General features: G+C 42.4%; 1 protein-coding gene across 5 annotated transcripts in view; it reads left to right on the forward strand.

Moving 5' to 3' along the window:
* The first annotated feature begins 948 nt into the window (after window positions 1-948).
* Window positions 949-25729, forward strand: part of EPB41L4B (erythrocyte membrane protein band 4.1 like 4B) — a 359971-nt gene continuing 335190 nt past the window's right edge. For 2 of the 5 annotated variants that reach the window (XM_075212806.1, XM_075212807.1), the window contains exon 1: window positions 949-2161. In XM_075212806.1, coding sequence (XP_075068907.1) covers window positions 1850-2161 — 312 coding nt within the window. In that variant the 5' untranslated portion in view covers window positions 949-1849. The remainder of the gene's footprint in view (window positions 2162-25729) is intronic. The other 3 variants (XM_075212804.1, XM_075212805.1, XM_075212808.1) reach the window with 3 other exon arrangements.

Genomic DNA, 25729 nt, shown 5'->3' on the forward strand with positions numbered 1-25729 from the left:
GGGGGAGGTTACAAATGAAGGCATGTCAATGTTAGAGTGGCCATGATGTGTGGGGTGCGATTCAAAACAGCTGAGATGGGATGATGTTAAAAACAGTGGACTGTCTAGACTCTAGAGAGAGGCTAAAAATAGAGCCATGATGTATGGAACAGTTAAAAATAGATAGTTGAAATGGGAGGGAGTTTAAAATAAAGGACTGAGAGAAGGAAAGTTAAAAAGAGGCATGAGGTGTGGGGGTTAAAAACAGCTTAAAATAATTATGTAATGTAGGGTCATTAAAATAGAGTACTTATTTATTACTTTAAACAGAGTTGGTCCTATGAAATCACAAGCAACACTAGGGTCAGGGGGAGGGGGGTGGATAATTTTCAATTTGGATACAAACTGACAAAGATTTGCAAATTTGAGGCAAAAGTTTGAAAAGCTGGTGTGGTGTTGTGGGTAATGAATTTCAAATCACCTATGCTAAGTGTTTCTTTGCAAACTAGCAACATCCCTTTTTATGCTAACTTAAAATAATATTTTGTGTAAAATAAAAACCTAGGCAAAGTTGTATTATACAAATCCAATAAACTGTTGTCTGTTGCTAAGTAATTAGCACCCATACAGTTATAAACTCCTCCCTTGTCACTTTTCTTCCAGTAGGTAGATATAGTTTTAATGGAACAACCAATAAATGACACACACTTACTCATTCAGTAATTCTCAACTACATAATCTGAAACTAAAAAAAGAGTTATTCTATATAACCACGTGACCTTCCAGATTTACACTTGTAGGACGTGCTTATGGGGTTAAAACACCTGCTTGCTGCCTTGTCAATAGAATAGCTGGGAAATCAGCCAAACTACACTGGAGGGAGGAGACACAGCAAAAGCAAAGAAAACGACACAGAGAAGAGGAGGAGGAGGAATGAGGGAGGGGGAAAACTAAACAAACCCATGTCTGTGTCATTTGCAAGAAGAAGAGAAGGAAGAGATCAGATCCAACAAGTGCTGGTTAGAGAAAGACACAGAACAACACGGAAGAAAATGGGTTATTGCTTAAATCCTAGTTATTTCTTGGCAGGTGGAAATTAAAATATTTTTATTTTTGAGGACGGATTAATTGCAAGCAAGAAGCAAGGTATATTTTGGACGGTGCAACATATCTATACTGCGTTTTCATTTTACTGGTAGATCCAACGAATGATAAGTCAGAAGCTTGTACTGTATTAAGGACTTCCCAGCAAATGATTATTTTGTGATCATCAGTATATTTTTTTCCAGCGAAGCTGGGTGTCATTGTTGGTATTTCAGCGTTGTCCTGTCCTCTTGTGTAATAAGAAAGACATCGTTCAATAGCAGAAGCTCCAGCCTATGTGTATCTACACCGAGTCTCCGTGTTTTGGCAGGCAACACTAAGGTGAGCTGCAGGCAGATAACTAAAACTTTCCTCTGGATCAAGACTACAGTTCTATAAATCTGAAGTTCTCCCAAGGTGTCTGAGCTGGTATAGCGTACATACCTGCTCTGGACTCTATTGCTTTGGTGTATTTTATTACCATGTTTGTTTTACAATTATGTGAGGATTTTAATTTAATTTTGGCTCTATACAAGGACATTCAGTAAGTTTATTTTGTAATTTATTTCAGTGTAGGCATTAGCAACCTAAACAAGATATTCATAGTGTATTTCTGACTAGGCTTTTTATCACATTATTGATGGTGGTGTGAGTTATTGGAGTGCACTCACGTTGCAGAACACTTTTCTCCAGGGCTGTGCTGGAAAGGTGTATAGAGCTTTATTATCCAGGAAGAGGAGGAGAGGGCCAAAGAGGGAGGAGGAAAGCAGTCAGGAGGAGGTGAAGAATGATGCTGCGGTTCCTGCGGAGGACCTTTGGCCGGCGGTCAATGCAACGGCACGGAGGGAGAGCTGCAGCCGCGTCTCGCATTGCTGGTGCTAGAGACGAAAGGGATGGAGGGACAATGGTGATGAGGACCACTGGTGGAGCAACCGCTGCCTCCACTGCTGGGGTTTCCTACCCACACCAGACCCCTAAAATTCCCCCCGTGGTCAGTGGAGGAGCCGCAGTCCATATCCCTGCGGCTGGGGACAGCAAGTCAGTTCTAACGTGCAAGGTGCTTTTACTGGATGGAACCGATGTCAGTGTGGACCTGCCGGTAAGTACACACTTCTCTGTATCTGGTAACTTGGTAATGTTCCAATATAGCACATTGACTTTTTTAGATAGCGGTGGACATTACACTTATTTCCACACGATGACCATACATGTACAGTGTCTGCAATGTAGCCATTAGTTTGCAGGCAATAATGAAAGTACACTGCAAGGTCCAGGGTCATTCTATAGATTATACAGATTGACTGCTGCTCGCCACGTGATATTAGAAACTTCACTGATTTACTGTACCACTTATTTCATTTTTACATAAATAAAATATTTGTTTCCTTAAAGTGACCTCTGTCATGAACACTTAAATATCTTTTATTGTACAAGGTTTATTAAATGTTTCCATAAAGTACTAGTGTTCTTTCTTCAATATATCTTTAATTGCAGCATAGTGTGAATCTGCTTTTTGCCAGCTTGGTTTTTATGATAAGCTTTAAATAAAGCCTAATATTACCTTAATATATGCTAAAATCATGAAAACCTATATCTGCATCATTTGAATTGAAATAATGTAGTAAAATTACAGTTTAACACCTTTTACTTAGTGTGTTCATTAACATGATTTTGCCTTACATAATGCTATGTATATCTAGAGAAAGCAACATACCAACAATAAAAGTAGTTGAATTTCAAGAAGGTTCTGCAATATTTCACAGTATTGGTGATATGATTCCAGATGTACAGTAACTTAACCTTTAGAAAGGAGACAGGGGGAAGCCCTGCAGCTTAAAATTCCTGATCGTTGGCAATAACCTTTATGTAAAAACATTTTATAATTTGCGCAGGGGTTTAGTTGAAAAGTGCTGTATACCTGTAAACTGGGGGAATTTTGCAATATCATCATAGCACTCTGTATATGTCATGTATATTACAAATTGCCAGCAAGATTTTGTTAACATTATTGTGCAAATGAAAGTAAGTTACATTGTTTTTGACAGATTGTATCCAAGACACAAAACATGCCTTTGGTTAATAGCAACATTTTCTCTGTGAAATAACCATCGCATAATTTATGAAGGGTTTATGGCAGGAGACATCCAAGATGTCTCCTGCCATAAGCCACTTGGCGTTTCTTAATGCAGTCCCCATAGATTAATATGGGGACTGCAAAGTTCTGTAATTCATTAAGCTTTGAAAAGCTTTTTGCAGCAAGGTAATTTCATCTCAGGATGGCATTACCAGTCATTTTCAATGGGATCCATCTAAATCCTCTCTGGATTTGCTGGATCTCTCACCCCTCGAAGGGCTATGTGCATAGCTTTTCCTCCATTGGCAATTGTTACCGGTGTTAATAACGTTACTACGCTGCACTTGCAAGTTGGACAAGTATCCTGGAGACATGGTTCATTTAAAATTGAAATGCTGAAGTTTGTCCAATACTGGTTCACAGATTGCAACTGTTTAGAGGAGAAATTGTTCTTCTGTTACTTAGTGATGCTATACTAAATCTTGTACCATCTTGCTTATAATAATCTCTGTTTCTTAGTAAAATGGAGTGACAAAGTTAATGAGGGTGTTTTTTTTTTTACCACTATGTATATACTGTATGTAACTTGTATTTTTTGTTTTGTATTGGCTCCATGAAAGCTTCTTTCTATCTCTTATATCTATTTTTGTTACGTCTGTCCTTAATAAATCCATCTTCTTTGTTTATAGAAAGTTATTGGATCTTATAGGTTAACTGGCTTTTTTTTTTTCTTTTCTTGGATGAATGATGACTTGAAAAGGACTCTGGATAGTTGAATACTACTATTGAGTTTTTGCAGCGTTTATGACTTTGGAAACCAGATTTGTATATGCTTTGTTTTTATAGCAACTGTTGTCATTTAAAGAGTATATAAGCAAACTGACGCTATATGCAAAGCACACGTGTGTGTCTGTGTGTAATTTTGTGTTTCTAGTCCAGATACACCTGAAAGATGCAGAGTTTTATGCTTAATTAGCTGCCTACCTGTGTTTGGCTTAGATTTGATTTTGGGCATTAGCTGCGCTTCCTACCAGTACTAGTGCAACTGAATCCCTGTAGCCTATGGGCTCTTTATTTCTTTCTAAGCTGCCTTCAAGTCTAAAGGGTAAACTTATGATGCTGCGGGTTTGAAAAAGTGAAATGTTGCTTATAGCAACCATTCAGATTTTAGCTGTGATTTTGCAGAATGTACTAAATAAATAACTAGAATCTGGTTGCTATAGGCAACATCTCCATTTTTCCAAAACCACAGCATGATAAATTTGCCCCCAAGTGTTTCATACTTGATATTCTCAAGTTGCCATGTAGTTAATTTATTTGTGGTGCACACACACACACTGCATGTTCCATCAATGTATGAGGTTAAATGTATATAATATTTAAATTATTAATGTGCAAAGTCAGGATTGTCTCTGAACCCCTGCCACCATTGTCTATGTAAATTTAAGAGATTAAAAACAAAAAACCATAAACAAAAAAATTCAAAATCAACATGGCAATACAGCTCTATATGCTAGGTCAAAGGGGTCATGCTAAAGGTACATAGGTTGTATTTGTAATAGTTTTGTTATTTGATTAATAACTAGGCAGGGCCTAGCTAGCTCTGAGGACAAAATACAAATAAAACCCCCTCCTATAGGTGCTCAATTACTTCATACAGCAACCAGGCAGGTGTCCGTCTAAAGGCTGTCATCACTAATTCAAATACCAAGAAGAAAGGAGGCGATATGACAGTGCTTTGGATGCTGCAAAAAATATGCAATAAATCAAAGTATATACAAATATGTATAGAAAAAACATCTCAAGTATCAGATATCAATAACATTTATTACAAATATATACCAATTAAAACATAAATCATTCTATAACAGAGTGGGTAAATATTTTAAAATCAAACATATTAATAAGCAGACAAACACTATTAGAAATTCAGACAACTTTACATTTATACTCTGGTATAGATGGGCTTCTGAGATTATTTGGCAGCAAATCACATCTCACAGTTTCTGTGTTAAGATCTAAATTTGGAGTGCAGATATGATGTATATTACAGAAATCCAGCAGGAGTTTCAAACCAATCGCCACAGATTCCAAGGCAATATTCCAGGTTGGAATACAATGTCTCTACAAACTAGCAAGTTTCTTAAAGGAACACAATTATCCATGTGGGTATTCATATGGTCTGTGGAACCCAACAATCATTCAAAGGAGCATGGGATGTCATACCACCCTGTTAATAGGCTTAGAAGTTTAATTGTATGATGTAGAAATGCCTGATGATCTAGTCCACTGGAGTGGAAATATTTTTAAAGGGGATTCCAGCCAGAGATAATTATCCACATCGCTCAGTAATATAATCTTTGGTTTGTGAAACTACGCTGCAGCCTTCGCGTATCATTGCTAAGCGGCAACTTCCTCAGAGGGGAAGCATATCAGAATGCTACCAGAGCATTGTAAAGGGTGTGTATATAGCATATAATACCTGCTTGCTGTAACTGTCCTTCAGACATGGGGGCAGATTCAAATAGTTGTGAGGTGACGCAATGTGTTTCTGAAACAGTATTTGGAGGCACATCACGTCAGAGTTTTTGCAGAAATTTCTGCTCATTTTTCCTTGTGTCCCATAGAGGTGCACAAAAAGTAATATTTCTTACCGTAATAGCTAGCAAAAGGCGCATCTGAACATGGAGGCGATGTTCAGCGGAACCTTACGTGGAATTGAATCTGTCCCATGGAGCCTTCTTATAGAAAACAGCACATATAAACACTAGTGATATATTTTCAGTTTGTTCACACATAGAAATCCCCCATCCCACCCATACCCCATTCATACTGCACCAAAAACCTGGGTTTTTGCCGGGGCAAGCCCAGATGACCCGAGTCGAGGTGCAGTATTAATGGTCCCAGGTCATCAGACCCGGGAATTGGACCCAGGTCTCTTGGTGGGGTAATTCCCCGGTCTGCCCCGGGAAGCCTGCAATATGAATGATGCGACCCAGGTTTTTCAACCCGGGTCTCGCCAGACGCAATGTTTAAAGTAAAAAAAACATCACAAGAGGAGCCAATCGGAGCTCCTCTTGTGATGTTGCCATGGGGACCCCAGGCAGACCTGTGTTCAGTATTAACGTGGTATACCCGGGAATTTGACTTCGGGGTAATATCCCAGGTTCATATACCTGGGATATTGCATGGACGGCAGTATGAAAGCGGTATTAGTAAACAGCACTCTCTGCTCTTTAGACTGGGAGTGTGGTGCTTAGCAGTGCATCTTGGCCAAAGTCCACACTGCCAGTGTAACGCTAACCTGACATGTAAAAAGCTGCTGGATGCTTCTCTTTCGTGTCAGCAGTTAAGCTGGCTACACACGTAAGTACTCTTACTTCAGATGGAATTTCTGTAACCATTTCATCAACGAATGAAAAATGCCGATTCATCCGTACACACCTACACAATTTGCCTTCAGATCTTTATTTCTTATGATAATCTGGTGAAAAGATTAAGGGGTAAATTTATCAAGCTGCAGGTTTGAAAAAGTGGAGATGTTGCCAATAGCAACCAATCAGATTCTAGCTGTCATTTTTTTTTTTTAGAATGTACTAACTAAATGACAGCTAGAATCTGATTGGTTGCTATTGGCAACATCTCCACTTTTTCAAACCTGCAGCTTTATATATTTACCCCTGTGGTTCTACTGATATCTGCCTACTCAGCTGGTCGGAAGTGCGTACACATTTCCACATTTGCCTGACATTGTTATATCATTTGATCGTGATTTTTAGGAGAGTAGTAAACCAAATCAACAGATGCAATGTGTTTTCATACTATAAAACATGACGTGGGAGAATACACACTCTTGCAATATGTGACTGTAAAGCAACGGGCATGGTGTATGGTGTTACATCCCGTTACTCTAATCCATGCACTTTTTAGTCATGTTGCTATCAGGAAGTATCTGTGATGTAACTAGAACATCTCCTTGGAAAAGTACTTCAGGGGTTAAATTCCACCTCCACAGGGAACACTCAGGAGTTGAGTGACTTAAGCTTCCATTGTTATTTCTGTTTGCACCCTATTGTCCACTAGAGAGCTCTACAGCCAGCCAGGAGCCTGACCCAGCAGGGGTCACCTGAGGGAAGACACCTTGGGAGGTAGGGGAGGGGGCTGGATAGTGTAAGCAGCCCACCAATCAAGATCTTTTACAACTCTCCTGGGCAGGCAGTTCCCAAGGTGGGATTAAGACAGTGATGGCTAACCTGTGACACTCTAGGTGTTGCGAAACTACAAGTCCCAGCATGCTCTGTCAGTTATTAGCTAGTTATCTACTGGCAAAGCATGCTTGGGCTTGTAGTTTCACAACACATGGAGTGTCACAGGTTAGCCCTCACTGGATTAGGAGGTGATAAAAGAGGCTACCCTGGGAGCTGGACACATGTGTGACTAACTTTTGGCCAGAGGTGTTGCTCTGCCAGAGATGCGCTGTGGAGCATATCCCACTGGAACTGATTACCTCACTTGTTGGAACTGCTATCATTTCGGGGCCATGCTGTATTCAGCGGTTCCCAAAGTGTGCGCCACGGCTCCTAGGGGTGCCGCGGTGCTGTCATAGGGGTGCCGTGGCCGCCCTTGTAGAAGAAGGAAAAAAATAAATAAAAGAACTTGCCAATCCAGCGCCAGATCCTCCTCACTGACTGCCGAGGAAATGGAGGGGACGGAGCGTGAGCTGAGGAAATGGGGGGGGGAGCGTGAGCCGATGAAAGGGGGTCATATAGTGATATGTTGATGGGGAACAATATGATGGTGAAGGGGCCTAAATATATCTTACGTTATTTTGACCCGAATACTTAAATGGGACTACCCGGTAATTATTTTGGCTTAGGGGTGTTTTGGAAAAATTACTGTGACCCTAAGGGTGCCTCGAACTGAGTAAATTTGGCTACAACTGCTGTATTTAATACTGTTCTGCAGATGAAATCATTCTTCTATTTTTCCTCTAATACAGTGTCTGAGTGATTTGGGAACCACGTATCTTCACATTTGGTAGAAAGCGGTGGGATCACTCGGTGACGAGCACGGAATTGGAAAGGCACAGCAAAATGGAGACAGCAGCACAAACATACAGAAACACCAAGAAAGGAATCCTGCAGGAACTTTGTCAGGCAAGAAAAATTGAAATCAACTCAACGCATACTAGGGTATCCATAATCGAACAATTGGCTCATTAGGATGTAGAAAACCCTGGGGATGAGGAGGACACGGTTCAGGATCCATCAGGGGAACTCTGTAATGGAACCGGGGGAATGACAACACAGGCAGCTGCAATAACCGTCGGCAACACGGAACAGCTGCAGATTTGGTTGGATGTACTTGGACTGGGAGCTGCCGCACATAAGAGGGCAGCAGTATTGGGAGCAGCGCTGGATAGACCAGTTGTGGTACTGCAATGGCATCCGTGTCCGTACAGGAAGGAAGACAGACTCTGCGATTGGGATATTTTGATGTACCACGGTTTATGGAATCAGCCGCGGACATTGACACTCGCCTTCATTTATTTGAGTCCATGATGGCAATGCATGATATACCTGTGGCGGAGTGGTCGAAATATTTGATACCTAGTTTGATGGGCCGAGCGCAGGAGGCATACCATGCCCTGAGCCCAGAGCAAGGGAGAGACTACCAGGAGCTTCAGAAAGTATTGTTGGCTCGATATGCGGTGACCCCTGAATCCTACTGCACTAAGTTCAGAACTATGGCAAGCAGCAGTGACTCTCTTCTTATATGGGATTTAGCAGTTTATTGCAAAGAAACTGTAATCGGTGGCTAGAAGGGAAGCAAGCCACAAACGTAACGGACATTAAAAACATCTTTATATTGGAGCATCTAATGAATAAAATGGCTCCAGAAATTAGAGAGTGAGTGGTGGACAGAAATCCCACTACCCCAGAGAAAGCAGCAGCATTAGCCGATGAATTCCTGGCAAACAAATTCCAATGGAGGGGACCTAGCGGAGGTGAATGGGCGACTAGTTGAAGGACCCAGCCCGATTGAGATTGACATCACGCCATGTACCCCAGCTGTGCACTCGTGTGCCCAGAGATCGTGGTCAGCAGTATCCGACCCTAGGAGGTGCTACACTTGCCAACAACCGGGACACATACAAAGAAATTGCCCACGGGGAGCAAGACCATTCTCTGGATTGAGACCAGTTGTGCCCCAAGTGTCAGTGTGCCAAGGAACATCATTTGAGGTTGGGTAGGGGTACTACGATCCTGATGCGCCAGAGGTGGAGGAAGTAGTCTATCAGGTGGAGGTGGTAGCTGCAATCGGGAAGGCTACACTCAGGAGTTGAGTAACTTAAGCTACTATTGTTATTTCTGTTTGCACCCTATTGTCCACTAGAGAGCTCTACAGCCAGCCAGGAGCCTGACCCAGCAGGGGTCACCTGAGGGAAGACACCTTGCATATATGAAGGGACACCTGCAGCCTGTAAAAGTGAAGGGCCAGGAGCTGCAGGGACTCTGGGGCTTCTAATACTCTGATATGACCCAGTTTAGTCCCACCTAATCGATGGCTAAAGTACCAGAAAATCTAAATTTTGATGGCGGGAGGCCAGATTAGTCATCCCCCAGGGTTCATTTAGATTGGGGCCAGGTATCGGGGGAGGTGAATGCGGGACTTTTCGATGGATTACCTTTCCACGTTGTTCTGGGGAATGATCTGGGTGATGGATTGGCCAGTTAGTTTGTGGGAGCTATCACACAGAGTCGAGCACGGGCTTTGGAGACAGCTCCCAATCACCCACCCATACCAGCACCGATAGTCCCTTATGGATCAGCTGCCACACCGCCTGAACTGCTGTCGGTGAGTAACGCTATACCAGACTTACCTGACATTGACATGAATCTGGGGGAGGTAGATAGGACTGCATTTAGGGATTTAGGGAAGCCCAATGGACTGACCCATCCTTAGATGGTCTCCGCAGTGCGGTGGAAAGGACAGTTTGGGTACCTTGGGAGGATGGGATCATGTGGGAAGAAGGGAGGCTGTACCGAGTGCCCGCTAAGGCTGACCCTCTAGACCCAGAAGTGGCTAGGAATCAGCTGATTGTTCCCCAGCAGTACAGTAGCCAGTTACTAGCACTAGCCAATGACATCCCCCTAGCTGGCCACCTAGGGGGTCGTAAAACCTGTGCCCGGTTGCTACAACATTTCTTCTGGCCTGGAGTTAGCCAGGAGGTCAAACACTATAGGTCCTCATGCAATGTATGCCAATGCCTCGGGGGGACCCCCACATTGGGTCCTCCTACAGTCCATGTCCATCATAGGTGAGCCATTTAGGAGGGTAGCCATGGACATTGTGGGATATTTTTAAGAAACCTAGCCGAACAGGGAAGAAGTGCAACCTGGAAGCAGTGGCACTGGTATCCATAGATGCTGAACATATTGCCGAGGCTCTCATGGATATCTTTAGCCGTGTAGGATTCCCTCAAGAAGTAGTCACTGACCAGGTGACGCAATTTCAAGTGGACTTGCTGCAAACAGTATGGGACAAATTTGGGGTCCATCCCTTCAGCACAACCCCCTACCATTCCCAGACTAGTGGTCTTTGCGAGAGATTTAATGGGACCCTTAAGCAGTTGCTGCGGGCATATGCTGAGTTGGAAAGGGGAGACTGGGAGAAGTCATTGCCTCACGATTCTACCGGGTTCTCTCCTTTTGAGTTATTGTATGCTCGAAGGGTACGGGACCTCTCGACCTAGTCCGGGAAAGCTGGGAAGGGTCATTCCAGGAACCGGAGGTTCCAGTCTTGGAATATGTGGTACAAATGAGGGATAGACTACAAAGGTTGAAGCAGCTCGCTCATGACCATACTTTGGGGGTGCAGGAAAGGCAGCGCCATTATTTTAACCAGGGGGCTCAGGAAAGGGAGTTAGAAGTTGGACAGAAGGTGATGGTGCTAGTACCTGCCAAAAAGCACAAGTTACAGGTGACCTGGGCAGAGCCCTACACCGTAGTGACAGGACAGGGCCGGGTAGATTATAGTATTGCACTAGGTCAAATTGGGAAGCGGGTGGGTACCTATCACATTAATAGGTTAAAAGAGTACGTCAACAAGGAAATGGGCACAGTGGCAATCTGCTGCCCACCTATGGATGACCCAGAGACTGACCCCATACCGGATGTTCTCGCAGCAACCAAAAAGGACCTAGGGGTGGAGGCGGTGCCTATAGGCCAGCAGTTAACAGGAGCCCAGACTCGACAGATGAAGGGAGTATTGGAGGTAGAGCGGCCTCAGTTCAGCAGCAGGCCTGGGCGCACTCATGTAGTGGCCCATCATGTCGACACCGGGGAGGCTCAGCCTATTCGGCAACCCACGTATCAAGTGAGTCTCAAGGTGCTTGACCTGATCAAAAAAACAGGTCGATGAAATGCTGGCACTGGGGGGTCATTATACCATCCAGTAGTCCCTGGGCGGCCCGTATGGTGTTAGTGCCAAAGAAAGACCGGAGTACGCGCTTCTGCGTGGATTATAGGAAATTGAATGAAGTGACGGTGACAGGATGCGTATCCTATGCCCCAGGTAGATGAGCTGTTAGACATGCTAGGGGCGGCTCACTATGTGTCCACGTTGGACCTTAGTAAAGGGTACTGGCAGATACCCCTTACCAGGGAGGCACAGGAGCGGTCCGCATTCACCACTCCATTTGGACTATTTGAGTTTACTGCCATGGCCTTCAGAATGAAGAATGCCCCTGGCCACCTTTCAGCGTACAGTAGACCGTTTGCTGACAGGGTGTGAGGAGTTTGCCCAGGCAAACCTGGATGATTCAGCTATTTTTAGTGAGACCTGGGAGGACCACCTGCAACATGAGGCCCAAGTATTAGCCTGGATTAGCCAGGCAGGGTTGATGATCAAACCAGACAAATTTCAGATGGGGATGGCAAAGGTGTTGTACCTTGGGCACAGGGTTGGTGAAGGAAATATTGTACCGGATTCAGCAAAAATTGATGTCATCCTAAATTGGCCTCATCCCACCAACCAAAAACAGGTACGCGCCTTCCTTGCGATGGCGGCGTACTATCGCAAGTCCCCCAGTAAGCACCATTGCCAAACTGCTGACTGATTTGACGACCAAAAAGTACTTCCGACAAATTGACTGGATCCCTGATTGTGAGCAGACCTTTTCCCAGCTTAAGGATATCTTGTCCTGGTCCCCAGTATTAGCAGCCCCTGACTTCCGACGGCAGTTCAATGTGCAAACAGATGCCTCGGGCTGTGGAATAGGAGCTGTCTTGAGTCAAGTAGGGGAGGATGGTTGTGAACACCCAGTGGCCTATATCTCCCGGAAACTTGATCGTGAGATAGCATACGCTACTATTGAAAAGGAGTACCTTGCCATAGTTTAGGCTCTCAAGAGGTTGCAGCCGTACTTATACGGTGGTCACAGATCATAATCCCCTTAGTTGGCTACAACGCACCACAGGGGACAATGGACGGTTGCTGAAATGGAGATTGGCCTTACAACTGTATAACTTTTCCATCTCTCACAAAAAGGGTAAAGATCACGGAAACGTGGATGGCCTGTCTCGTCACCAGTAACGAGACTCCAAGCCTCATCGCACCTCATCATTTATTTATATAGCGCCAACATATTCCGTAGCGCTTTACAATTGGGGACAAAGATAGTAAACTAATAAACAAACTGGGTAAAACAGACAGAGGTGAGAAGGCCCTGCTCGCAGGCTTACAATCTATGGGAACTCTGGAACTGTCCAGCCAGTCTCTCGCCACGGGGTACATGGACTAAAAAGTGGGGGGAGGAATGTAAAGCAACGGGTATGGTGTTACAACTCCTTAATCTAATCCATACCTGAGCTGCACTTTTTAGTCATGTTGCTATCGGGAAGTATCAGTGATGTAACTAGAACATCTCCTTGGAAAAGTACTTCAGGGGTTAAATTCCACCTCCACAGGGAACACTCAGGAGTTGAGTGACTTAAGCTTCCATTGTTATTTCTGTTTGCACCCTATTGTCCACTAGAGAGCTCTACAGCCAGCCAGGAGCCTGACCCAGCAGGGGACACCTGAGGGAAGACACCTTGGGATGTAGGGGAGGGGGCTGGATAGTGTAAGCAGCCCACCAATCAAGATCTTTTACAACTCTCCTGGGCAGGCAGTTCCCAAGGTGGGATTAGGAGGTAAGAGGCTACCCTGCGAGCTGGACACATGTGTGACTAACTTTTGGCCAGAGGTGATGATTTGCCAGAGATGCGCTTTGGAACATATCTCGCTTGATTTATTTGAACTGATTTCCTCTTTTGTTGGACCTGCTATCGTTACGGGGCCGTGCTGTATTTAATCCTGTTCTGCAGAATAAATCATCCTTCTATTTTTCCTCTAATACCGTGTCTGAGTGGTTTGGGAACCACGTATCTTCACAGTGACCAAACAGTCATGAATCGCGTGAGCGCACAATACTTGTATAGATGTGTACCAAGCTTTAGTCTTCTGTGCGTGGGCATTTAAATCACTGGATAAGTGCCATTGTCTCGCCACTCATTTTTTTTTAGGTGTGCCCTAGGCAACCACTTGTGTGTGGCTAATGGTAACGCTGCCCCTGCAACTAGGATATATTCTCTTCTATTTTTCTATGTTGTCGTCTATGCTTATTGTGACATTCATATCATATAAAATGATGACCGCTGTTTGAATTCAGTAGCATAAGTAGCAGGCTGATGACATTATTATTATGTAAAAGGTTAACTCTATCTCCTGGTGCAGGTATTCATACTGCATGCTACCTTTTATAATAAAAATCTATCAAATTGGAACCATTTGCATCAGGTGTTAAGTGTATTGAAGTTTGCGTTTCAAAGTCTCACCAGGTAACTAATTGTGTGGTGCTTCTATAAGCCTGTAATTACCATGTTGTTCCTAAAACAGTGGATCCCAAGCTTTCTCCGCTTTAGGCACCCTTAGGGTTTCCACAATTTTTTCAAGGCACCCCTAATTTAAAATAATTAACAAGTAGTTCCCCGTCTTGCTTACCACTGGCTCTGGCACCCCTGTGAAATCACGGTGGCACCCCAGGGAGCAGCGGCACCCAGTTTGGGAACCACTGTCCTAGAGTTTGCTACTGCTTTATGGGACCAATATTGACCTTTGTTCTGCCCCACCTGCTGCTGATTACATTTACTGATACTATACCAGCATATTGTTTTACAGTATAAAGTGTGTGTATATATATATATATATATATATATATATATATATATATATATATAAAGATCGTTGAGTGAATTCAAAAGATTTGGGCCCACTTTTTTTTTTTAAAAAAAAAGCTTGCTGTTTAGTGCAATCATGATGGTTAAAACGCTTTATTTGTAGAACTATAGCTATATACTTGCCTCTCCCCAAGCATGGGTTGCTGAAACAGGTGTCGTGTGTTTGGTTCCCCCCCCCCCCCTTCCCCCTTCCCCACTAGGGATTCTCCATTTCAGTTGTACCTGAAACTTTGAGCTCACTACTGTGGCCACGGAGAAGGTTGTGAGGGGAATGAACAATAACAAGGTGTAATCTTTATTACTGAGGATTCTTATTGGTCTGAGTGGTCATACCTGCGCCCTTCTGCAGTTTCACTCAGCCTCCGGGTTTTATCAGGTGAATCAGCTGCCCAATGGAAATGCGACTGTGTGGAAGTAAAATGTAATGCTTCGGTTGTCAGTATTTCATATATTTATTTTTCAAACTGACCACACTAAAATCACTTGGCATTCTGGTAAATTTCAACTAAACTGGCCCAAAATGTTGTGAGAGCAATAAAATTTGACATCTTCTGATCAGTCGCCACTGAAAATATGGTCAGCCAATGATCTCATTGGTACCTGCATGAGATCACTGGCCGAACTACGGTGGGTGAAGAGTGCAGCCGCGAAGGAGCCGGAACCCTGAAAAGAGCAGAGTGGAGTCCTTTTCTGAGCAGCAGATGTGCAATGATTTTGCTATTGGATCTAGGCACTGCGTTGTTTCACCCCTGCAAGGTGTTATTATATATGCAGGAAGTAGCCACTCTGATATTCATTTGACCATTGAATAACCAACTTCATACCACCTGTAGATTGCTTACAGATATGGAAAGTTATGGTTGGTCCATTTGTCTTGGACAGTTATACTTGTTTTAAGGACTGCTCCTGTGGGCATATGCAGATTTAATTGAAATTTCAACCCCTCTCTCCTACACTTATTTATAATGCATACTCCTGTGCAGTTGAATAATTTTTTTAGCCGGAAATAACATGTACAGTCACACCTACCCTCCATCTTTTGAATACAAATTGCCTGTCCCTATTTTTGGATACAGTTTTGTAGACATAAACTCCATCTCCCAAAAGTGTCTCTCTGACTTCAAAGTATATAATAGCATCCATTTTCTATATTTTATAGGTGTTTTTAGTATTTTCCCTATTTGCTGTTGTTCATAGCAAACTTTTTTTATTTTTTAATTGAGTTGTAAAATCTTACAAAGTACATGTATGTTGATGCATGGAAAAGTGCTCCTCCCTCAACTTTAGAAATGTTGAGGCATGCATACTTACTGTATGGTATGATTAAATTGTTTATATTACTTATTTAAATCATGCCACCATGGTATATACAATTCACATTGGAGATGGTCAATATCACAACTTAAGATCTATGAGAAGTCGGTGTGACTGTAGAGTCTGTTGGAGTGAATACCGAGGATGGAAGACTGACTCTTATGGTCCCTGTAAAGGACATATCGCAAAATTAAGTATCCGTAGGACCTGGATACTTTGGACCGGTTGCCCATGTGATCGATGTATAAATGACTGCGTAATTAAAGGAGTCTAGTTGAAAAACTAAGCCCTAATCCTATGTACACAAAGCAAATGCTACAACATGGGCCATGAAAAGTTTGAGAAATGTTACATTTATCTCCTTCATAATCTCCTACCTTATTTTGATCCCTAGGAAAAAAATTATTTGCAGGTGTTTATAAACTTTTTTTTTTTATTCTTTTATGTGTATACATTGTTGTGCATTTGTAACTTTATGCTTCATTTTGTCTAAAGTTGTAAATGGAGCAACTGAGCTCTTATTTCAGTTCTTTTCTGACCTCTTTATTGCTGTCTGGTATGCATATACACTATTATGGGTATTGCACTACCTATATGAGAAATAATACTCTTTCTTGTCACTTGTTCTTGATATCCCCAGTGATACAGTGATTACTGATTTCACCTTGTTCCTTCGGCACTACTTTATAAATGTTTAATTTTGTCTAAATTTGTAACTGAGCTCTTATTCCATTTCGATCTTAAATTTGTTTTATTAATATCAATTGTTGAGAAAAGTTTGATTCCTGAGTGGTACAGCAGCAACACATTATACATAAACCTAAAAATGGGGTACATAACATTCCCCTACAGTGCTTTTGCAATGGGAAGTCAGCTGTGTAGTGATCTGGTACCGTAACAATGTTTCAATATTTCATACAGTGGGAGAGGGGGTATAAGACAGTAGAGAAGAAGGGGTATAGGATTATAGGAGGGAGGGTGGGAAAGTTTGGGATGGAATGTGGGGAGGAAAATTCACTAGACAAATAGGAAGGAACAGTTTAACCTGGTAATCCCATCCCAGGTTTGATTCCTATTCGAATTGGAGCAACAGTTGATTGTGATAAGAAGCCCATGTGGACCATACTTTGTAGAAAGACACGGAGGATCCCCACAGTATGATGATATGTTTCATCTGGTAGGTATGCCAAACCCGACCACAGACCATTTGAAGTGTTGAAGGTGTAGGATTTTTCCAGGAGGCAGCTATTTGGCAAGTGGCTGCACTAATAATATGTCAGAATAGTTTGAGCATGAGAGGAAAGGTCTGGGAGAGGTAAGGGCAGCAATACATGTTTGGGGTCGGTGGGTAATAGAATACCAATAATTGCTGAAGCTAGTGAAAGGACTGCTGTCCAGTATGGGCGTAATTTGGGACAGTCCCACCATATATGCATGAAGGTTCCAGTGTGGTCACAATTTCTCCAACAAGCAGTGCTTCTCTTTGGGTATTTAGCGTGTAGCCTACATGAGAAGTCGATGCTTTCCGCTTCATTGGGACAGATGTCTCTGTGATCTACATCACTTGTTATCTAAATCTGTGGAGTAATTTATTGGCATTTTCCTTAATTTGGACGTTTATGGAACTGTGCGCTGTCATTCATAAATCTCTGACAACACTTCGTGGTCCAATGTTGCCCCCAGATCAATTTCACACTGCTTATTCCATTTCTGACCTCAAAAACATAGGTTCCTTGATCACTCGCAGCTAGGAGCATTGCAAGTGTGTATCATATTAACAGTAATTTGTATCCTCTGTGCTTGCCATTTGACATGTCAGTAACTAACCTGTTGCTCTTTCTTTACTTTGCTCTTTAGCTGTAATTAATTTACACGTTTGTGGTTAAGTAAACGCATACTTGCCAACTTTATATTTCTCCCCTCCCGGATCTCCTGGAGGGGAGGTGAATTAAAAGTGTGAAGTGGGGTGCTGTGAATTGTGTAATTTGTGGTCCTGACCCCAACTGAAAAATGACACATTTACATTATTTCATAGCAGTGGATCAAGTCATCAAGGTCCCTGTCCTGCCCACTTCATAGTGAAGTGGGCAGGATGCAGGAGAATGGCCTGTTCTCTGAGGCGTCCGGAAGACTTATAGGCAACAAACTTGGCAGCATCACCAAATAATAATATAGTAACATTTTAGATCTGCCAGAATTAGGAAGAGGTCCTCCTGGCTTAAAACAACTGGGGGAAAAAAAAAAAAAAGGTTTAAATCTTGAATATTTAGAGAATAGTTTACTTGGCAATAATCACGCACAATGATGTAGTTAATCCTCTGGATTCAAATAAGCAGGCAGGTAATGCAATTATTATACATTAACAAATGTCTAAGGGGAAACTGCTATTTTAGTGTGCAGCTTACTTATTGATGTACTATATTAGCTATAACACTCAGTCCACAGCATGCTCTTTTAGAAACATTTTTTATGGTTCTATGGGGGGTATTCAATTGTTTCTTTTAACGCGCTAAAACAAAAAAAAACGAGCGCTCTAAAAATATTAGCGTTAATACGGTAATATGCGCGTAAATACCGTTAATACGGTAGTTTACTCGCTGAATTTCATCTCGCAGCTCAGGGAGCTGCGAGATGAAATTTAGCGAGTAATTACCGTGTTAACGCTAATATTTTTAGAGCGCTCGTTTTTTTTTGTTTTAGCGCGTTAAAAGAAACAATTGAATACCCCCCAATGAGTATCACAAACAAGGCAAGTAGCGATGGGGATAGCACTTCTTTCCAAGCTGAATCTTAGCTGACGCATTTTGTGTCTAGAGACTTTTTCAAATGATCTTTGATGGTCTGTGCTTAGAGAGATGAAACACGTGATGAAGCTTAAAAAAATAGTGTTAGATTATCTAAAATTAAATTCTAAAAATTAATTTAGCCCTTCGGGTGGCAATGTGTGTAGTTTGAAGATCCAGAATATCTCTCTCGCAGAGAATCCTGAATCTATCTCCCCCCTCTGGCAGTGAGTTTAATAGATTCCACAACTGTGACACTCAAATTAAGAGTATTTGCTCTGTATTTTTTATCAAATCTGGAGACACTGAGCCTCAAATTTGTTAATAATGTTCCATAAATCTCATTCGTAAATGTCTGATTGTTCTATCAACTATCGTCCACATGGACACTGAAGTACGTATATGGCATATGTTGTATTACAATTGTAAACACCTAGGGGCATATTCAATTACGATTTGCGGCCGAGATTACACGCCGCACGGGTCCCGGGACCACAACATGGGGTGTGCACAGAAATCTGCGATATTGCGCTACCGTATTGACGCTTTATATGCGCAGCCGCAAATCGGAATTTAATATGCCCCCTAGAATTTTAAAGCTTCCACCTGATACCTGGGAAACTACTTCTTTGTTTCTATTCTTTTTATGTAGACCTGTTGTGCATCTTGATTTTCCACATTTAAAGTTGCCTTTTGGTTTTTCTAGAAAAACTCTTAATTGTGATTCTTTCATTAGTTTCTTTTATAGGTTTTAATAAAGTTGGAGCTAGCATATTCTTCAAATTTTGTTCTTTTTAAAAATGACAGGTTGTTCAGGAATAAAAGTATTTAGAACATCTTATTTTAGTAAATGGTAATTTTTACATATAATACGTTTAATAGTCTCTGACTTCACATTATACTTTAAAACAAATTTTAACCTTTTGCAGGTTTTGACTGGTGTATTTAGAGGTTTTTTTTTATCTTTTTTACCTCTAATATTGAATCTCGAGCTAGAGTCCTAGCATACACAAGGGCATCCTCTAAACTCATCTGGGAATATTCCTTTTCATCAAAAACCTTAATTCCTTTTGCTTGTCTTTCAAAACTGCTTCTTGTAGAACAATTTCTCCTAATTCGGTTTAATTGACTTTTAGGGATATTCTTGAGCCAGGGTTTATAATGATTGCTATTAAAATCTATATAATTTTGTTGATCATTTTCAGCATTAATTCATGGGCCCTGAACTGAGGGGGTCAGATCCAAAAAGTCTGTGAACTCCAAGTGAAAGTAGGGTGGTTGTACATTTCCACACTGAATCCTAGGAAAATATGAATTCTACTGTATGGGTGTCCCTTTGAAATATTCCAAACGATAGGCTTACACAATGTTTTGTGCTTAGTATTTATTCTTCCTGTATGTCAGTCTTTTGACCTAGAAACACCCATGTTTCCAAATACTTTAATCTCGTCATATTATTTAGGACATAATCTTATGACTAATGGCTGTGTCCTAAGAACTTTTGCAGTTGGGTGTATCCAATGGATGCTAAAAATGTAGATGTTAATTATAAAATAAATCTATATGTCAGTATTATCCTATGACTGTTACAAATCTGTCCTAGATATGGTATGTTACATAAATATGCTTATTACAAGCGTGAAGTTCTAATTATGTCAAGGCTAGGTAACTTAAAAAAAAAAAAAAAAAAAGTCCCAATAATTCAGTTTGATTCCAGAAATCTACCAGTTACTCATATATCATATATAAGATGTTGTTGTCTTTTAGTGCTGTATTACTGTGCCATACTTGCCAACATTTGAAAACAATTTCTTGGTAGTCTACCAAGACACACAAGTGAGCTGGTACATCTAAATGGGTCATTCATGGTACTGTATTGGTGAACATTGAAGTACTAGAATCCACATCACATTATGTTTAATTATATTGGAAGTTTTCTCTTGTCTTTTCCAATACATACAAAAGAATAAGCATCCTAGAACAGAGGTGGGCAAACCAGTCCTCAAGGGATATCAACAGTTCATGTTTTTAGGATTTCTGTCTGTAGAAACAGCTTGGATAATTACTGACCCAGCCAAATAGATTAACTCAGCTGTGCATGATTAAAGAAATCCTAAAAACATGAACTGTTGATATCCCTTGAGGACTGGTTTGCCCACCTCTGTCCTAGAATATAAGAGCAGTGTAGAAGAAGTAGGGCATTTTTTTTTGTGTGTAAAGATCAGGGAGAAATATTTAACTTGGGCTGTGACAGGATGAACCGCCTATGCCACCATGTCTGTTGTTGCTGGGAACCAGCTGGGCTTATTTTGCCACCGTTCCCTTTCGTTATCCCAAATGCGTCCTCTTGCCGAAGTAGGAGGGGCTTATAATGCTGCCGCCACTGGAGTCCTTACCGGCATCCAGCACCGGGTTTCTTCTGGGTAAATGACGCTGCTAGCGTATCTTGTTGCTGGTGTACCTGGGCTGGTACTCCGGACCTCTTACTACGGATCCAGGTTGCTGAGAATGGATCCCCCTCTGGCCTATCACATTGACCAGGGCTGCTGGGTAGCAGGCAGAGCGGTGGTACTGGAAAAGCTTGGGTCCAAACCGCAGAGACAGCCAGAGAACGGATTAGATTTTTGGGTCTAATCTGTAGATCACAGGAATACAACGATATTGAATATGTTTCCAAGCAGATCTTTGAAGCAAGATGGTTTATTTGCTCACACACACTGGTGGAAGAAACCAGTGTGATCAGGTCAGATGAAAAACCAGAAGAACATTTACATGCTCACACAGCTCATCTTTTATACAGTTCTGACATAGGCTATTTTTAGAATCGGGATGTAAGCCCGTTTACCAAAACATTGATTTACATACATTGCAAAGCCACTAATATTTATACTTCGCTATGAAATTCTTAAAAACCTTGCTGTCCCCCGTGTTCTGGTTTTGTTTTAACTTTGTGTTTTTGGTTTTGGCAAAACCGCCCTTTGGTATTTTGGCTCCCGAATCCCCCCCTAATACATTATTATTACCCTCAATAACACTAATTTCAAGTCACTTCTAGTCAATTTTGACCACCTCACAGGTCACAATATTATTTCATACACTTTCAAACAAAGACTGCAGCAGCCTGGCTGGATGCTAAGTGACAGAGCAATGCCACAAACACATGGCATTTCATAGCACATTAAGAAACATTGCCACACAGTAGTGGCAGGAAAAAGAGGCTGGAGTGCTTTGTTTGTTTGGGCCCCCACAAAACAAGCCAACAATGGGCTTAAGACACCTAAGCAAACAGTGCTGTTAATAAACTCTAAAAATGTGTGGAATTAAACTCTTATGTGTGGAATTATTTTTACACAAATCCTGACAACAGTTGTCTAGCCATTTGTAGAATTGTAACGCCACAGTCAGTAGAGGTAGGGATCTTAACCATCTAGGAACCTCATCCATGTAATGCCGTTAGAAGTGAGTTCGTGGAAAGCTTTTGTGAAAATTAGAAATTTATGCTAAAAAATAACAACATGCAGTTCAGCATCAGCTACCTCCCCTTCTCTATGCTAGATCCCAGCACCTGCAATCTACACCCCCAACACCTTTATCATCAATATCCTCACAAGTGATCAGAGTTAGTCCTGTATCCAAGTTTCTAAGGTGAGATGACTCCTCCCCTATTCAGGACTCCTCAGAAGAATCCTTGAGCATTAGGCCCACTGCTGCTGATCCTGCTGCTGGGTGTGGATCTTCAATTCAGAAGCAGACCTAGAAGAAGACTACTAGAAGTTTGCAACCATTGACTGTTAAACAATCCTTTGCAAGAGGAAGCAAGTATGAAAGCTGTCGCCCAGTTGCAAAGCGGATCACAGACACCATGGCGACTATGCTAGTATTAGATCTGCGTCCAATATGCACTATTAATGCAGCTGGTATATGATTGCGACAGCCCACTGGGTTGGTGATTCACATTCACCAGCCGGGACAGCAGCATGTGCCCAAGAATGTCACAATTTTCTGAGGCAGGCTACTCTGTGTATCATCTGTTTCACTAAGAGGCATATTATAATTGTAGATTTGTAAGGCACCACAGTGCTTCACAGCCCCGTACAGTAGGTAAGACAAAGACATACATAAAACAGGACATTCGTAAAACAAGAACAGACATAATGAATGGAGACATGAAAACAAAGAGTATGGAGACCCCTGCTCATTACAGAGCTTACATTCTAAAGGGAAGAGGGCACAGCTGAAACAAGAGGAGAGAGTGTGGCTGAGTGGAGATTGGGATAGTTGTGAGGGTGCATTAATGTGAACAGTGTTATCGAGGATAAGATTAGCTCTTAAAAAGAGATGTGTTTTCAAAGAACATTTAAAGATTTGATGGCTGTGTGAAAGTCTGATTTGAGTGTGGTAAGGAATTCCATAAATGGGGAGCAGCACGCGAGAAGTCTTTTTTTTTTTTTTAAGGCGGGAGTGAGAGGTGGTTATCGGAGACGAGACAAGGCTCTGGTCAGAGGTTATACTGCTGACATTCTGTTTAAAAAACTAAGGAATGTCATTGCAACATGGCTTATCCTGCTTGGACTCTCCTGAGGATATGTGAATTCTGATAATGCCACCAATATTGTTACAGCAGTATAGCATGGGGAATTCCATCACATTCCCTGTTTTGCGCACACAATCAACTTGGTGGTACAGAACTCTTTTAAAAAATGACAATGACATGGGGGCGTGGATTGGACGCCATTTCAGAAGGTCGCATGTTCTGTGAGCACCCGCAAAATTGTGGCTAAAACCCATGAATATCGGGGCTTTCCCTTACCCTAACCACCCTACAGTGCCCTTCATATTATCCCCATAATCTTGGGACACTTTTAAACCTTCGCTTGGCTCCAAGCGGCTGTGGATGACTGACTTCCCCGCTGCTAATCTGACTAAGCTGAGATCAAGGAAGAACCCCTTAGACAAGGAAACAACTTGCAGCGGGCGTGAGGCACTGGTGGGGGCGCGGGATCAACTAACGCCTACCTGAAGGGAGCGCAGGAGGGTTTCCTTTCTTTCCTCGGCCGAACGGTGAGTAGCGGAAGTGGACTGGATTCTGCGACCGCCATTGCCACCTTCATTTCCGATATAACTGGAGCGGAGCCTGCTGGGAGATCTGCAGCGTGAAGAGAGATAAACGATCAAGCTGCCTGAGAGATCCGGAAGCGTTTCAGCACAGAAATCCAGGTCAGCACACCACAACATATTAAGATATACCCTCTCAGGCTGGGTGATACTATTTCCCAGAGCTCACGCTATATGCTCTGCTGATAAAACTTTAAAAGCAGGGTCTCTTTGGCTACTTTGCCTTCAAAATTATCTTCTATAATTGATATAGTGCAGTGGTTCCCAAACTTTTGCAGTTCGCGGCACCCTTAGAGTTTCCATAATTTTTTTCAAGGCACCCCTCCAAAATAATTAAGCGAGCAGTACCATTTTATAAGTAGCTGGGTCAAAAAACCTAATAAGTTTTTAGGTCCGGACAGAAATATATTTATTTAGTTGTATGCAAAAATACACATAAATCCAAGGGAAAATAATATTTTTAGATATTTTTTTCAATTAGATTTCTGTCAAAGAATAATTTACAGCTAACTCACACTGTGCCCTCCTTCATCTCCACACACTCTGCCGCCCTCCTTCATCTCCACACTCCCCCTGCACATAACACACTCTGTGCCCCCCCTGCATCCACACACTCTGTGCCCCCCCTGCATCCACACACTCTGTGCCCCCCCTGCATCCACACACTCTGTGCCCCCCCTGCATCCACACACTCTGTGCCCCCCCTGCATCCACACACTGTGCCCCCTCTGCATCTCGCCATGGCCAGGAAAAGAGAAAAAAAACACAAACCCCCCCCCCCCCCCCCCAAAACTTACCAATCCGGCGGGGCCCGGGACACAGCATCCTCTCTCCTGCCGCTTGTCACTGAATGTCGGGCGTAATGACGTCACGGCCAACATTCAGTAAGAAGGGAGGAGGATGCTGGGTCGCCAAATTTATAAATAGTTTTTTTGTTTTTTTTCCCTCTTCTTGTCCACTGCACCCCTGTGACAGCACAGCGGCACCCCTGGGAGATGCAGCGCACAGTTTGGGAACCTAGGATGTAGTGTAACTCTGCTGCCACCTTGTGGTGAAGATTGCAAAGTACAAGTGCTAATATTATACATTAATAAACCTTACGCAGGTTTTGCAGTTTCAAGCCCATTCAAGATTATCTAATCCATAGAGGTGGATCACTCTAAGTCTATTTGTATAGCACATATTTCGTAACCGTATAGTGCTATTTAGCCACTGCGGAATCTGGCTAACAATAATTTCATAGTGCTGGGACTCAGACTGGCCTATTGGCATTGAAAATATAGCTCAACTGTGCCTACTGGCTCTGCTCTGTTGTCATCCTTAATTAGAAGAAGTGCCGTGACAGAGGGGCCACGTTCAGCCCTGACGATGGTTGGGAAACAGGAGACCAGAGTGCCACCTAGCGACTAAATGAGATGTTCATACATCGGGACACGGGGGAATCAATGACGTGATAACTTCATAGAGCATCTACTATATCGATGGGAGAGAGAAAGGTAACCAACCAATAAGCAAGTTCGCCTATCACACTCCCTAGATCCTGCGGACTTTGTCTATCTTTAGGTCTTCACTTTCGTAATGCCGCACAAGAATAAAAAAACCTCTACTCCATTTACAGCCTCAATCTTCACTCAAGCTAGAAAAAAGCACATCTCGCAAACTTTAACATCTTCTATGGCGCAGGAGTCAGACTCTGAGAGTGACGGTACTAGTTCGGTCAATTGAGATGTCAATATCTACAGAACTGAGACATCATCAAGACTACTATCCAATCGGAAGTGCGTTCTGTCATCCAGGAAGAAAACAAAAAAGTAGTAACGGAACTACGTAAGGAAATAGCAGCTATTGGCATAAGAACAGCAGACTTAGAGTAAAAAGTATACGAGGTCTGTCACTTTCAAGAGTTTGTTTCCACAGAACTGTCAGATATTCGTACGGAGATGGAATCATTCAGAGAACATCTTGAGGATTCAGAAAACTGGTCCAGACGGAATAACCTCCGCATATGTAATAACCCGGAAGCAATAGACAATGATCTCCTGCCTAAATATCTGGATAAGCTATTCCGGTACTACCTCCCAGATGCATCCGTGGAAGAA

The sequence above is a fragment of the Mixophyes fleayi genome, chromosome 5 (assembly GCF_038048845.1).
Source record: "Mixophyes fleayi isolate aMixFle1 chromosome 5, aMixFle1.hap1, whole genome shotgun sequence".
Taxonomy (NCBI): domain Eukaryota; kingdom Metazoa; phylum Chordata; class Amphibia; order Anura; family Limnodynastidae; genus Mixophyes; species Mixophyes fleayi.